This window comes from Sesamum indicum, linkage group LG9, assembly GCF_000512975.1.
Source record: "Sesamum indicum cultivar Zhongzhi No. 13 linkage group LG9, S_indicum_v1.0, whole genome shotgun sequence".
Taxonomy (NCBI): domain Eukaryota; kingdom Viridiplantae; phylum Streptophyta; class Magnoliopsida; order Lamiales; family Pedaliaceae; genus Sesamum; species Sesamum indicum.
This window is the reverse complement of record NC_026153.1, coordinates 6,741,477-6,755,155: the sequence shown is the minus strand read 5'-3', so window position 1 is coordinate 6,755,155 and position 13,679 is coordinate 6,741,477. Positions and strand designations below refer to the sequence as shown.

Genomic DNA, 13,679 nt, shown 5'->3' with positions numbered 1-13,679 from the left:
AGTGTTCACCTCAAAACTCTGATTAATATTATAATATGAAATATAGAAAATAAATTAGATCCCAATCCCAATATATGGACAGACACCATGGGAATGGTGTAATATAGAGTTAATATATAGGTTGATCCTGATCAAGTCGTACTAGGAGAAGGCAAGCCCACGAAAGCAAATTTAAGTCACATATTCACATTACCAAGTAGCTTCAGCATAAGACAGTCCTTGCCACTTGACCAAATATTCTGGTACTACATCACCCAAACTATCTTTGATGAGTCTATCTGCAATCACTCTCTCCACCTGAGTATGCATTACCCAACCCCATCAAACAACTTTTCAGAGGAATTTGAAATAGTGAGGTGACCCAAAAAGATTATGGTACCAGAAAGGCAGACCTGACTGTTCTGTTTTATGATATCCAGGTCCATTTCCTTGCTGACATCATTTACCTCAATCTGGTCCACATATGACAAGTGAAAGTTTTAAGAATGGGATAAGACAATTGGGCCATCCACAACAAATAAAGAGGTTAAATGTCTCATGTTTCCATTGGGAGAAATGGGAAATTGAGAACACAGGGTGACAGGCTCAATGTATAAAGAATATGTTCAACTCTCTAGCAGGCATAGATTGTATGAAAAGTTAGTTCTTTCCGTAAATTTCAGATCCAGGTGATCTAGATTACACTACTGTTTCTAAAACAACAAGAAGGAATCATTCAGTCAATATCATATATTCTCATTAAGAGAATGTTTAAGCATATGATCCCAGTTACAGTCAAGGTCAAAACTAAAAATACAGTTTGATCATCTAAGGTAACATAATTATTCAGTTATTTGCAAAAAGGCAAGCATACATCTAAATGAATAACAGTCCTCCTAGAAACCTCAAAATGAAACAGGTTGATCAGCACATACAACATTTAACTTTGCACCAATAACTAACCTAATTGCTTAAAGTGCAAATGTGTGTGCATCAGCTAAAGTACTTAGAGAGGCCAGCCAGCGCGGAAATATTTCATATGCTGCAAAGATCGTATAACAGGCCATACTCATCATATATAAAGAGAGAGGAGTAGAAACCATTTCTCAGGTGAGCCCAAGCAGACCCTTTAAAAACATAATTTTGGTGAGACAGCTCAACAACAAATATGAAAATCTCACTCTCAAAATCTACCAGAGGGGACAAAATAGAAAATCTGCAATAAATTGTAAACTGACGAGTTCTCACAAAAATAATTAATTCAATGTCTTCCAAAACATCAACCTCAACCTTTGACAATTCTATGTTACTGTGCTAGGCCCATCAACCACAGTTTATGAACCAGACAAGTGGTAGCTCAAGCACACATTAACTCAAGGCCTTGCAGCTAGGCTCACACCAAACCTACCATAAATTCCAGCCTAGCATTCAGCAGTCACAGGTCACCGTCTGCAATGGATATTGCATTTCCATGGAAGACTAAAAACTTCAAAACATACATATCCATCCAAGTTTAAGAGACAGTAATAGCCTTCTGCATACTTATAGACATCATAGCATAATATTTGATACAGACACATCCATAATGCGGACTACGCTTTGTGTAAGTTTGCACCTTAGCAGGTATATATGCACATACATACAAGAAAGAGAGATCCAACTGCACATACAGAGCCTCTTGCATGCATGCATATGTATCCTCAAACATTAATTCAAGGATTTGCCACAGTGATATCAAAACATTACCTCCTCCCGAGATACCATCTTCCTGTACCTTATATCTTCTGTAACTTTTTTGGTATAATTCAAAACCTTCTTAAAACCACTGAGCTGAAAAATCACAGAGCATGTCAGGTTTTCTTGAAAAATGCACACGATTTCAATCTATAGTACTGCAAACATACAAGTTCCTCTAATTCTATCTGACAGCAATAAACATTATAAACTGATATTTGAATAACTTACATTCTGCAACTCAAAAAATGGTTTCCATTGACAGTGTAAATGTGACTGGCCTTTCCACTTTATTAGAAACTCCATCTCACTCCAATCCGGTTCCGAGTCAAACAAATAGCTCATCAACACAGGCTCGGTCGATTTATTATTCCTTAAAGCTTCTTCAGCCATGCCCTTTGGTTGATGCCATAATACCTTCTCAATCGCATCGCCGTCTTCTTCTTCAGCCTCTTCCTTCTTGAAAAAAGTATTAACAAATAACTCAACAGCAGGAAGAGCATATATAAATTAAGGGGCTATAAAATTATTTACTTCCACAAGACAAAATAGAAAATAGAAGGTAACTTGTGCAAATCAAGAAAACAATGCAATGCAGCTGAATCTTCCCCCATTAAAGATTCCGCATAGGCAACCAAATTGCCAATAGCTTACAGATTCCTTTAACTACTGTATATTACTATAGAAGCCAGAACAAGAGACTGTCCACCACAATTCATGAAACATATAGCAGACATTAACTAATGAACGCAAACCATATAAACCAGCAGGATCCAAACAACATGGGAATAACTGACAAGACATTGTAAGCTCATTAAGTTTAATGATAAAATAACATAAAGTAGAACCAGGACAAACACACCTTCAGGTTCTTTTTTTTGCCTTCATCAATATCTTCACTTTCATCACTCTCAACATATGATACTTTCCGCACTGAACGACCTGATGTTCGCAGTTCATTGTTCCTACTAGAAACAGAAGCTGAAGCAGATCGACCAACATTCTTCCTTTGAACTGATGCACCTCTCCTTGTACTTCTAAAGTCCTCATCACTACCATTTTCAGATTCCTCGGCAGATGACTCTTCATCATCTTCTTCAAAAGATGTCCTACCTTTCTTTCGCCGACTGGATGAAGCAATTGATCTAAGTCCCCTGGTAGACTTCAAATTACGACCACTCTTACCTGATTGTTTGGCCTTATTTTTCTTAAAGTAGACATCATCGTCGTCTGAGAAATCCAAATCATCATCCTCAACATTATCCTCCTCATCAGATTCTTCGGCACCCCAATCATCATCTTTATCCTGCACATGGATGGAAAAACTGGTCCCCGCTTAAGTTCACATAGAACATAGCCAAAGTAAAATAAGGCTTTCATTAAATTCCCCAAGAGAACACATCTTCACCACATTACGTAGAAAGCTAGGGATTATTTTTAGTAAATAAACATTAAAACTAAAGTAGAAATAGATGAAGAGGCAACAGGTTTTAACAAAGTCAAGGTATTAGCCAAGAAGCCAGCAGACTTACAAGAGGTGTGCTTGTGTACAGAATGAGAATATTTGTATCATGCTGAGACATGCACACATGTGTTAATAGTGTGCAAGGCTAAGTGATAAAACTCTAGAATTCTAGAAAAATTAGTCCAATTATCCATTGCATAATCATGAAGCAGCAGGGAGTAAGTTGGCACTTCATCCTAAAGGATGGAAATTGAACACTTGCCAGATAGGTTTTATCCAAAAAGGGAAAGTGTCTTGTAGAACTTCATTAAGCAGAAACTAGTTGTACATGTATGTTCTTAGAACTAATGAGGGCAAAATGCACGAAATATAGTTTATGCTGCCATCTTAACCACACGCTAAAAGCTGAAAGGTTATATTGTAATTTTGATTCTCGTACTTCCCATCACATTTTCTCCTTCAAACTCTCTCAATAACTTTTTTCTTTCTACTCAACCACCTTTTGTTGTGAAGTCTAAAACTTATCATAAAGTTTCAACATGAAACAACTAAAAATTACAAACCTTTTCAATTTTATGGTTTCCCTAAAAATGTATGTAAACAAATCGAACGTGCCAACATCTCTCAAACATTGATGTCTTCCCAATCTAAAAAGCATGGAAGCTTGATGCAGTATAGTGTGAATTTATTAATATCAAATACACAAACTTTCAGACTGTCGAGGTACCAAATTCCTTTGATTTCTCTCCAAAAAGGGGGAGAGAGAAGAACAATTAAATAAAGAAAGGAACAGCAATCACTATTTGAACCCACCACCCGAGTTTTTTAAAGGCTGGGACACATGACGGGCCATGTTGTAAACACTTGAATAATTCATACTAGTAAAAGCTACAAAAGACAGCAAGGAAACAATGTTTCCCTAGGGGGTAAGAAATACAAAGCAAGCAGTTATTATTATCATGCATAATTATGTTGCATGCGTTATTGTTTGCCATAAATATGAGCATTTATATATATAGAAATATATAACTCGTCAGTAAATCACACCCCCATATATATGCAGTTTAATTCCATTTTCATCTGGCTCATGTTTATTAATCAATGTGCCACATATAGCATCTCCCACAGATCATTCATTGACCCATACAGATACTTTCGAGCTCAGATTCTACACATCCTAATTCTTACAGTTGCTAGAAACATAAATCAAATTATACATTTTACATTAAAGAATAAACACTAGTAATTTCAAACACACTGGCTATGACCCACATCCAATCTAACTTTGAGTTAAGTAGGGATTTTTTACATAAAACAGATTCACAAGCATGTGTTTCTTAACCCTTAAAGACAACTTATCAAGCCCAGCCTTGCTCTCCAGTTCCATACATTCCAGGTGTATGCCTCCTTTCTCTATGTCTGCATATATTCATTTTCCACTAATAAGGAATATTATGTACCAGATATACTTGCTGAGCCAAACAAAGACCTGATTCTCATTCTACCGTGGAAAATGTAAAAAGAAAGAAAGAAAGGAACAGAGGAAAAATTTAAAAATCCGAGTTCATATTTCACTTGTTACCTCTTCAACAAAAACTAAATCTAGATCGACTAAACAACCAATGAAATCTCTATTTGCCTGATCTAAACACTCATCTATATTCATGTTATCTAAAATTTTAAATCCTAAGGTGCACGAAAGCACACTTCGTTGAAGGATTACACGTAAAAAGCAGTCTACAATGCCTAAAAAACAACACGTTCTAGATATGGTATACACATGAAGTCATAGAATGTATTATTGTTCTAGCGATCAAAAACCAAGAGAATACCACCATGTCAAATCATAAATTCTGGTAACTGCAGTACACATACTACTAATCAACTCACTCAATATTGAGTGTAAATCAAGCCACAATTTATCATAGATATTCTAACCATGCATCGGGTATAGCAGAAAATAGTAGAACACCTTGATTCCTCTGGGCCCCCTTGTCGCCCCATAATCAGGATCAAAGTCAGCATCATCAGGGTCATCTTCTGCAAGCAAGCGAACATGCCAATTTTGATGCCACACAAAAAATTTAGACCAAAGGGCATTTCTGCCAAAATTCATACGTAGTATGGGTAAAAATTACATTGATCAGACAAAAAGGAAAGACAATGACAGTTACCATCTTCCTCTTCGTCATCATCTTCTTCATAGTCAGCATCTTCATCATCGTATTTGTTGGCTTTCAACCCCTTTGATTTTCTAGAGATACTACTATCAGCAGCAAGCCGAGGTGGTGGCTTCGAACTAAACCCACTTGAGTTGTTCACTGCTCTATGATGATTCAGAGACTCAGTCTGATCATCACCATCCTGCTCATAATACTCATCAGATAACATCTCATCTGCAGGAACAATCTGATGTCCCTTTCCAGATACTGCTTTTTGTGCATCGTCGTCATTTTCGGATTCCATCCTGTCCTCTGCTCCATCAGATGATTCCTCCAATTCAGACCCTTTGTATTCGGACCCACTCTTAGACTCCTCCCCTGACTCTGATGCTCCATGGGGCATTGTCTTTGACTGTGTATTCTTCCAAAAAGTCGAACCCCACTTTCCCCCCATAGTCGTACCCCTCATATGAGGCTGTGTTTTTCCTATCCTGATATTACTGCTACTGTCTTCTCCAATATTTATACTAGATGTAGGCCCTGGCATTTCCTCATTATCGGTAGCCACATTCTCCTGAAGTCTACTGTTATTCATTGTCAGCTGCTGTGAATGGCTTGTCTCACTCACTGAAATCTGTTCTACTACTCCACCAGAAGAATTTCTAAAAAACGCCATGCACTATTCGTCACATGGAGTTGTTTATAGAGTCCCAGAATCTGAAAGCAACCAAACAATTGAAGGCAAGGGGGAGTGCGTATTACTTTCTCCAAAAAGCTCCCTCCAAAAAGCTCTGTATACACATCGATATTAAATAGCAACTTGGATAGCCAAAAAAAACACAAACCACCTCAACTTTTAAACTAAACTATTCTCGATTTAAAATCTTATTACACGACCCATAAATTAATATTGAGAATTTAACAAATTTTACAGCAAAAATATGGATCGGTTACTTGACACTCAGAATCCGTTAAGAACACTAGAAGAAAGCTTGAATTTCCCGACAGTGTAATCAATTTAGAAAAACCCTAAATCCACATTGGAGAAAACCCTTGTTCTACTAGCAAAAAAAATTGCATATGGGTCGGAAAAGGGAAGCTGATTGTCAAATTTGTTTTCAAGAAACTAACCTTGGCGCACACAGAACAAAAGCGAGGGGAAAGAAATCACGCAATTCAGTCAAGGGTATTTTCGTAAATCCGGTGGGGAGGGGAGGTTTAAACACCCGATACACCGGGGGACTGGTTATGCCCGACGACAGTAAAGCCGGCGGCGGGAAAGATAGGTTTCAAAAACGATACCGTTTGCAGGCTTCCGCGAGCCAAATTTGGGTCGGGTTTGAAACCGCTAATTTGCGCCCAGACGCAAAGCGGGTTGAGGACAGCAAAATCAACGAATCGAAGGTCTCGATTGGATTTATTCTACCACTGTTGTCGTTCGATGATGTCCCGAAGAGGAAAGAAAAAACTTTCTAGAGAGAGAAAATAGAGAGAGAGAGGGAGGGAGGGAGGGGAGGTGGGCGTATGGATGTATTTTCCGGGTTTATTTTTAGAGAGAGAAAGAGATAATCAGATAGGAAATTCGGATTTGTGAGAGGTTATTTTTTTCCCTAGGCCACACTCATATATAGATACAGATGGGTGGTTAAAAACTGGAATATTAATCCCCATCTCAGGACACTTCCGTCATTTCTCAGTCCACGTACCACCCTCACCGCACGACGTACTACTTTGATTAAGGAGACTCTCACTTCTTATCGCCAGTGTAATGACAAGCACGCTTTTACTGAGAAAGACACGCTTTATTCGTCTAGAAGCTGCCTTTTGGGGGCCTTGAGAACGTCTTGTTGAGCTCTCTGAGTGGCATAAACTCGTAGCTGCGCTTTCATAATTTGAAGAAGTTTTTGACAACTCATGTTTGTATTTGCACTAAATAAAGTGAAACTTTTAGCATGTTTTGGGGAAAAAAATTTAACAAAATAGATAAAAATATTTAATTTTTTTTGTATCAATGTCCCGTTTTACAAAGAATAGTAAATTTTTTAACATTCATCTTTAAGTTGTTACGGGATAAATTAGGCCTATTTTTTATCGAACAATCTGTTGCACATTATGCAGATTAAAATTTGTGAATTTCTAAATAAATTTTTGTATTAAATTGGATGTAATTAACGTGTTAATATATATTCTTTTAAAATGTGGGATCTTTTATTTTTTAAAATTAATAAATCAACTGTGATGAATATTACTTGACTACATTAGTAAATGAAATCAATTGAAACAATGGAGAATCAAACTGTAATAAGTATTTGAAATGTGGACGTAGGTTTTTGAAAATGAGAAAATAGGTCCAACGTATTAGGCGAATCAATTATTTATTAAAAATTAAAGAATATACCTTTTTTTTCTTCTATTTTATTGAATTTAAATCAAATATTTGTTCATCTTGAGCAAATTGATTAAGCCAAACAATTAGCTAAACCAATGGATAACCCTACACATCCCATTTTTGTGCTTGATCAAACTCTAAAAGTGGGATTAATTTTGAGGGAAATCTGAGCTGAACATCATCCCAAACTATGTATTTACAAGTACTTTTAAGCTTTTAACAAAACACTTTTCTTTATCAGACATTCTAGTATAATTCACATACTGATTTATTATGATAGGTGAAGTTTTACGACGCCAATATTATTATTATTTAAAAAAATCAGAAATATTCTCGATGATGAAGTGCATTAGAAAACATACTTGATTCACAAATAAAATATATGAGAAATATTTAAAAAGAGCCGTAAGTGAAATTCATTAGAGCCAACCAAAAAAGCTAAGCAACAAGGCGAAGCAATAAAGTAATAATGTAAAGCAAAAAATTATGTATACTATATACTGGACAGCGAAGATGATCGAGTCGAAATAACTACGAATCAACTTACATATTTAAAATAATAAAGACGAGTATGTAAAAGATAAATTTTATAGTACAATACTTAACAAGTAGTTATATAAAATTCGTATCCATTAAAAACAACGTTGAAAATAAAAATTAAAAAAAAAGATATAGACTCCCGTACTATATGAACTACTATAGTAGTTCCCATATTATTTATATTACCTTGATATGCCTTTTATTTTATAATGATTTATTTATTTATATTATGCAAAGTTGTTTATTGTGAAAACATATATTTATTTAAGTCAATAAATTAGTTAAAATTATTTATTTCGGACTAATATACTTAGGTGTAACTAAATTATCAGCAAAATATGAGAAAATTACGCAAGTAAAAACCCTATCGAAAATATTTATTTGGTAAAATAATTTTGAAAATATTAATCATAAATTGTTGATTAAAACTAAAATTTGAACAAGTAGAGCCAAGAGTTCTAAAAGACCCTCCGATCTAGACTTTGTTAAATGTTCAGACCATGGACAATATTGTAAATTTAAGAGCCAATAAAAATGTTGATCACACTAGTATAGTAAAGATCAGGGGAAAAGTGTTATAAATTAAAACTGTGGGGTCCATTCACGAATTAAAGTTATTTAAAGGGGAAAAAGTGGAATATGCCAAAAAATTTTGAACCCCACCTCGGTGAAAATTATTTTTCTCAATGGTCAGAGTCGCATTCTTAACTCTTCCAGAAGCGCATCGCCTCTGTTAACAGAAGGCATACGCGCCTTCTCCTATAAATATTTCTCTCTTCTCTCTGTTCACACAAACCGTACAATAGACATAGCTTCACTGTACTTTTTCCTGAGCAGGTATTAGATCATTCTGCTTCGTCAATGGAACATTGTCCGTACAATTTCTACTCACTGAGAATGGATTCTACTCCGAAGAAGTCTCCTTTACAACCCAGAAGTACGATTTTCAGTATGTTTACAAGAACAAAATGCTGTAGTATAGCTGGTATGATGAAGCCATCAATGGCTGAAGCAAACTCTGGTCTTTCTTACAAGAAATTTGTTCACTTTGCTTTGGAAGAGACTAAGAAACACACCCAGTTGATTCCTTCTTCACTACAGGTAGAATCCCACTATCTCGTATGTTACAATCAGTAGTGTTACATTATGAAGAATTTGTCTAGTGTTACTGTGTTAGTATGCTGTTTTCTGTACGAATTGGCATTTTTAGGCACTTGGGCTTTTGAAAGATTAGATTATTTTTGAGTTTAAAGCTATGAATTAGGAGGTTTAGGTGGTTTCTCTGGTTTGCAGTTTGAACTGGAGGGAGAGATTTTTGGATATGGTTTCAGTGGCCGATATTCAAGCCTTTATATTTATGAAGATTCTGAGAAGTTGTTGGAGTTTGGTGACGGTTCTTGGTTTTTGTGTGGCTCAGAAATAACAAATATAGGCAATGAATTATGTTCAGACTAGTATATGTTTGTACTTGTGTGGTTTTAATCATGACTGAGGTTGAAAAAGCTGTTTGTAGGGATTTAGTTTCAGGGGGACAGCGTTTGTTTGAAGGAATAATGTAAATGGGAGGCTGGGTTAATTGTTATTGTTTTATGTGTTAATCATTAAGTTGGAAGGACATACTATGCTGCAAGTATGATGCTGTAACTTTTTCTGCAGGAGAACTTCAATTGCTTGAAGGCCATTGACGGTAAAACAGAGCTTGAAATGCATTCTTTTGGATCATCTAACATCCGACTACTCCGGAGTTTGTCCGTTGAGGGGAGTGATGGGATGCAGGTTCGTCAATTTACCTGTAAACAACCATCAGAAATTTTCACATAGACTTGAAAACTGATTTACTACCGCCTGTGGCTTATTGGTAGATTAGGGAGCATATCTTCCAACTGGTACGGTTGAAATACGGGAGCACAAGTGCTTCTTTCTTGGTAGATCTAGATACAGTTTGTTCGCATCCCTTTTCCAGGCCAATACCGTCTCTCATCATATTTTTTGTTTAAGTTGATTATATTCAATTCTGAACCTCCCACATCTAATAAAAGCAAGAGTTTTGAGAGGAGGATTAGGGAAAGGGTAGGGGAAAGATAGACTAAATAAATGATTCATTTACTCTCATCATGTTATTGGGAACATTGCTAAAAGATGTTAAGTTTGTTGGTCGGTTATTCAAAATAATGAAAATGGGTAGTGAAACTTTTTTAATGCACATTTTATTGCTTTCGTCACTGCAATTCAACAAGAATTATATGCAGGTCTTGGATTTTGCCATATTCCCCAGACCAGAGTTTGATCTTCCAATTTTTTGTGCCAACTTTTTCACCACAGCAGTCATGAATATAATTGTACTGTAAGCTTCCTTATTTCCCTTCTGCAATAAAAAAAAAAAAAAGAATAATTCTGCGCACTCTCGAAATCTCCTTCTCAATGTTTCGCCTATTGGTCTTCTTTTGAGAATGTGTGCTCTTTGCTTGATCAATAGATCAAACCATGCATTGAGATCATGGCCTTTTATCTTGGCATCTTGTAATCTAGTTTTCTTTCCCTTAATCTTGGTTGATCATTTAGTTTAGGTCGTTAATGTGTTCAGGGACCTCAACCCGTTGCATGATGTGATCAGTCGACAGGATTACAAGGAAAAGTACTATAAGCACTTAATTCCTCTCGGACTCAAGTATGCTGAGGTGAGAGAAGTTTTAGTACTTCGTATGTCGAATTATGTCTTAATACATTCTCGTATAATATTATCTTGCTGCTGTCTAAAATGAGATGTGGTGATTTAACAGAGATTTCATGCAGCTTTTGCCATGGGGAGGAAGGATAACCACTGAGTCTATGAAATTTTTCTCACCTATCATAATATGGACCAAGTTTCCCCCAAGCGAGCAGAAGCACCATGTTTTGTATTCTGCTTTCGAGGATTATCTAAAGGTAAACATATCAATCTGGATAACGTTCTGCTGACAACCTAGCTACCTTGATATGTTAGCATCGTATGGATAATAAGGATAACTAGGTCTGATAGATGTTTTCACATGCTTTTGATTCATTTCATCTACGGACTCAACATTAAACTTATACCAGTTGAGTAAATTTGAACAACCTCGGACCTTCCTTTGACTTCTTGTCATGTCTTTTGTTGTTGCTCTCATAGTCATGGCTTGAGCTGATGGACCAGGCATCAATGGAAACTGATGTTTCTCAGATTATGTTGAATCTTGAATCCCAGCATAGGTATCTCACATGGAGAGCAGAGAAGGTAAGTGCTGACTTTGTTCTTATGTTTACATTTAACTCAATGTAGCCGTCATTGTGGGCTTGACACGGTTGACAGTGTGTTTGGTGGTGCACTTCTCTTAGTTACTGTGAGGAAGACAATATAATAATAGATGAAAATCAATCAAGAGACCCCCATAGTTCTGGTGATGATCATTAAGATTTTATTTGGATACCTCTATCGTACACTACATTAAGATGATCTTTATACATCAATCCTAGTCAGGTGGTTTTTTGAAGAAAACGGGGATGCTCTAGGTCTTATCTGTATATATTTTGACGAACACACAGCCATCTTATTTGTTACAACGACGATTCGCAAGGAAAAATAATTCTTAATTGATTATAAATTGATAACGGGTTGTTGACTAGCTGAATAAGCTCGAACAATCTTCCCATCTTAGCATCATCAAGAATATGCCTGAACGGAAAATGTTGAAAGAATTATATGTCAAAACTCATGTAAGATGTATGCTACATACGTGTAATATGTTGGAGAATTATGAATATGGCAAACCTTGCGTTTTCATCTCCAAAAGTTTCTGATCGAAATACTGAAAAATCAGGATCCAGGCCATCAAGTCCTGAGAAGATTAGTCGGGGAGACTCATGCCAAGGTACAGATACGTGATGGCTAAGCATCAAATATGCAATTCAATAGTCGTCCTTTATCATCATGTTTGTTGTACCACAAGATCGATGTCTCATCTTACCATCTAATCAATTACTCCCCAGGAAATAATTCGGAGTTTTCTCTTCAATGGAGTTGACGACCTCGGAAGCAAAACATTCGTTGATTACTTCCCGGAGTACAAGAGCGAGGATGGAACTATAAATCAAAAGCGCAGTATGATTGGGAAATCATTTGAAAGCCGTCCGTGGGATGCAACAGGAGAATTCATAGGTAACAGTATAACATAGAGCAGACGGCCTATTACTCTCGTCCTCAGACTTCCTCCGTTGTTCCTTGTGCCTGACATCCACATCTTCAGCACGAAAATTGTTACGGGCTCGTGTAGAACTGATCAAAGCACTTTACTCTTGTTCCTCATCTAGCTTGGCACGGTAACGCCTCAATTTTTGTATGATTTATTACAGCACAGATCATGTAGGTTCCTACTTCCAGACATCAAAGAACTTGCAGGGAAAGGGGTTGAGTGTCTTCTGTTGTTATTTGAATCCTTTTTTAACACTTTCTATGTTGTTTCAGATGTACGCTAGTGTAGGTATGGTTTCTTAAAACTAATGTGCTTCTTTGTATTATCGAATTTTCAAATAAACACGTGACTTACATAATCTTGAAATAACTAACCGCGTGTATTTAATTCGCTAACCTATGCTACACGTTTTTAATGCCTATATAGTATAGCAAAACACGAGAACTAATAATCTTCCGATACTGGCACAGGCATATGTAATTATCATAATTCACCAATAAAAATCATAGAGGGTAAAGCATGAGGCTTATGTGTAATTATACTAAATTGCAGAGAAGAGGAGTGTAATTATTCCAAAATTTAGCATTGTTAATACTATGTTATAATAGATAAAAGGTTCTACAAAAATTTGTTTTTTCCTCCTTTAAAAGTAAAAAAAACTATGTTTTCTTATTTGAGTTTATGTCTCACCTTATCTAACCTGACCCAATGACCAATTTTTCTTATTGTCGATCACAAAAGCGTCTAAAGAGCCAATATGGATACACATATATGTACATGTATCGGCACATATGACTTTTATAAGAGCAATAAACGTCATTCTTCAGATATGCATTTATGATGTAGAGATATAACACTTTGACCCTCACCCGATTTACTTTAGAACTCATTTTGACTTAAGCATATGAGTTTTCAATTGGAGCTGCATCAACAAACTTAACATGCCTTTACTTTAGAACCAACACAATACTTTTCGATTAAGGTATTTCAAAATATGTATGTACTTATGACCTTGACCTGGATCAGTAACTCTCGAGAATGACAATATATCTGAAAAGTACCAACAAACCTTTTTCTTTCTGATTTCAGCACCTAATGGAGCTGATAGGTTTGAAGAAGCAAGAAGTGCACAAAGGCAAACCTCCAAAACATGTAAAGCTTTCTTGATTCTGTTTTCTTATCTTGTTCCAAATTCTCTCTTC

The 13,679-nt window shown here is 36.1% G+C and overlaps 2 protein-coding genes across 9 annotated transcripts in view; one reads left to right on the top strand and one right to left on the bottom strand.

Annotated features, from left to right (window-relative positions):
• Nucleotides 1-6,935, bottom strand: part of LOC105170922 (protein CHROMATIN REMODELING 5) — a 19,062-nt gene extending 12,127 nt beyond the window's left edge. Inside the window, exons 1-8 of one of the 6 annotated variants that reach the window (XM_011091857.2) lie at nt 6,472-6,935; nt 5,353-6,131; nt 5,151-5,218; nt 2,576-3,019; nt 1,945-2,172; nt 1,726-1,809; nt 393-452; nt 194-297 (exon numbers count right to left, since the gene is read on the bottom strand). In XM_011091857.2, coding sequence (XP_011090159.1) covers nt 194-297; nt 393-452; nt 1,726-1,809; nt 1,945-2,172; nt 2,576-3,019; nt 5,151-5,218; nt 5,353-6,016 — 1,652 coding nt within the window. In that variant the 5' untranslated portion in view covers nt 6,017-6,131; nt 6,472-6,935. Of the gene's footprint in view, nt 1-193; nt 298-392; nt 453-1,725; nt 1,810-1,944; nt 2,173-2,575; nt 3,039-5,150; nt 5,219-5,352; nt 6,132-6,471 lie in introns of those variants that run through there. The other 5 variants (XM_011091861.2, XM_020696988.1, XM_011091858.2 and 2 more) reach the window with 5 other exon arrangements.
• Nucleotides 9,054-12,849, top strand: LOC105170921 (phytochromobilin:ferredoxin oxidoreductase, chloroplastic). Of its 3 annotated transcripts, none has more exons than XM_020696608.1 (8): nt 9,054-9,370; nt 9,926-10,045; nt 10,519-10,608; nt 10,837-10,947; nt 11,063-11,194; nt 11,418-11,522; nt 12,106-12,156; nt 12,275-12,849. In XM_020696608.1, the coding sequence occupies exons 1-8, from the start codon at nt 9,131-9,133 to the stop codon at nt 12,458-12,460; spliced, it is 1,035 nt and encodes a 344-aa protein (XP_020552267.1). In that variant the 5' UTR covers nt 9,054-9,130; the 3' UTR covers nt 12,461-12,849. The 3 variants fall into 3 exon arrangements, with proteins under 3 accessions (XP_020552267.1, XP_011090157.1, XP_011090158.1); XM_011091855.2 differs by having other exon boundaries at nt 10,519-10,613; nt 10,854-10,947; nt 12,275-12,848; XM_011091856.2 differs by lacking the exon at nt 10,519-10,608.

Excerpts from the sequence above, each read along its gene's own strand:
- LOC105170921 (XM_020696608.1), top strand. The coding sequence starts at position 9,131 with ATGGAACATTGTCCGTACAATTTCTACTCACTGAGAATGGATTCTACT. Across the intron at positions 9,371-9,925 it reads TGATTCCTTCTTCACTACAG|GAGAACTTCAATTGCTTGAA; the intron begins GTAGAATCCCAC and ends CTTTTTCTGCAG. Across the intron at positions 10,948-11,062 it reads TCGGACTCAAGTATGCTGAG|CTTTTGCCATGGGGAGGAAG; the intron begins GTGAGAGAAGTT and ends GATTTCATGCAG.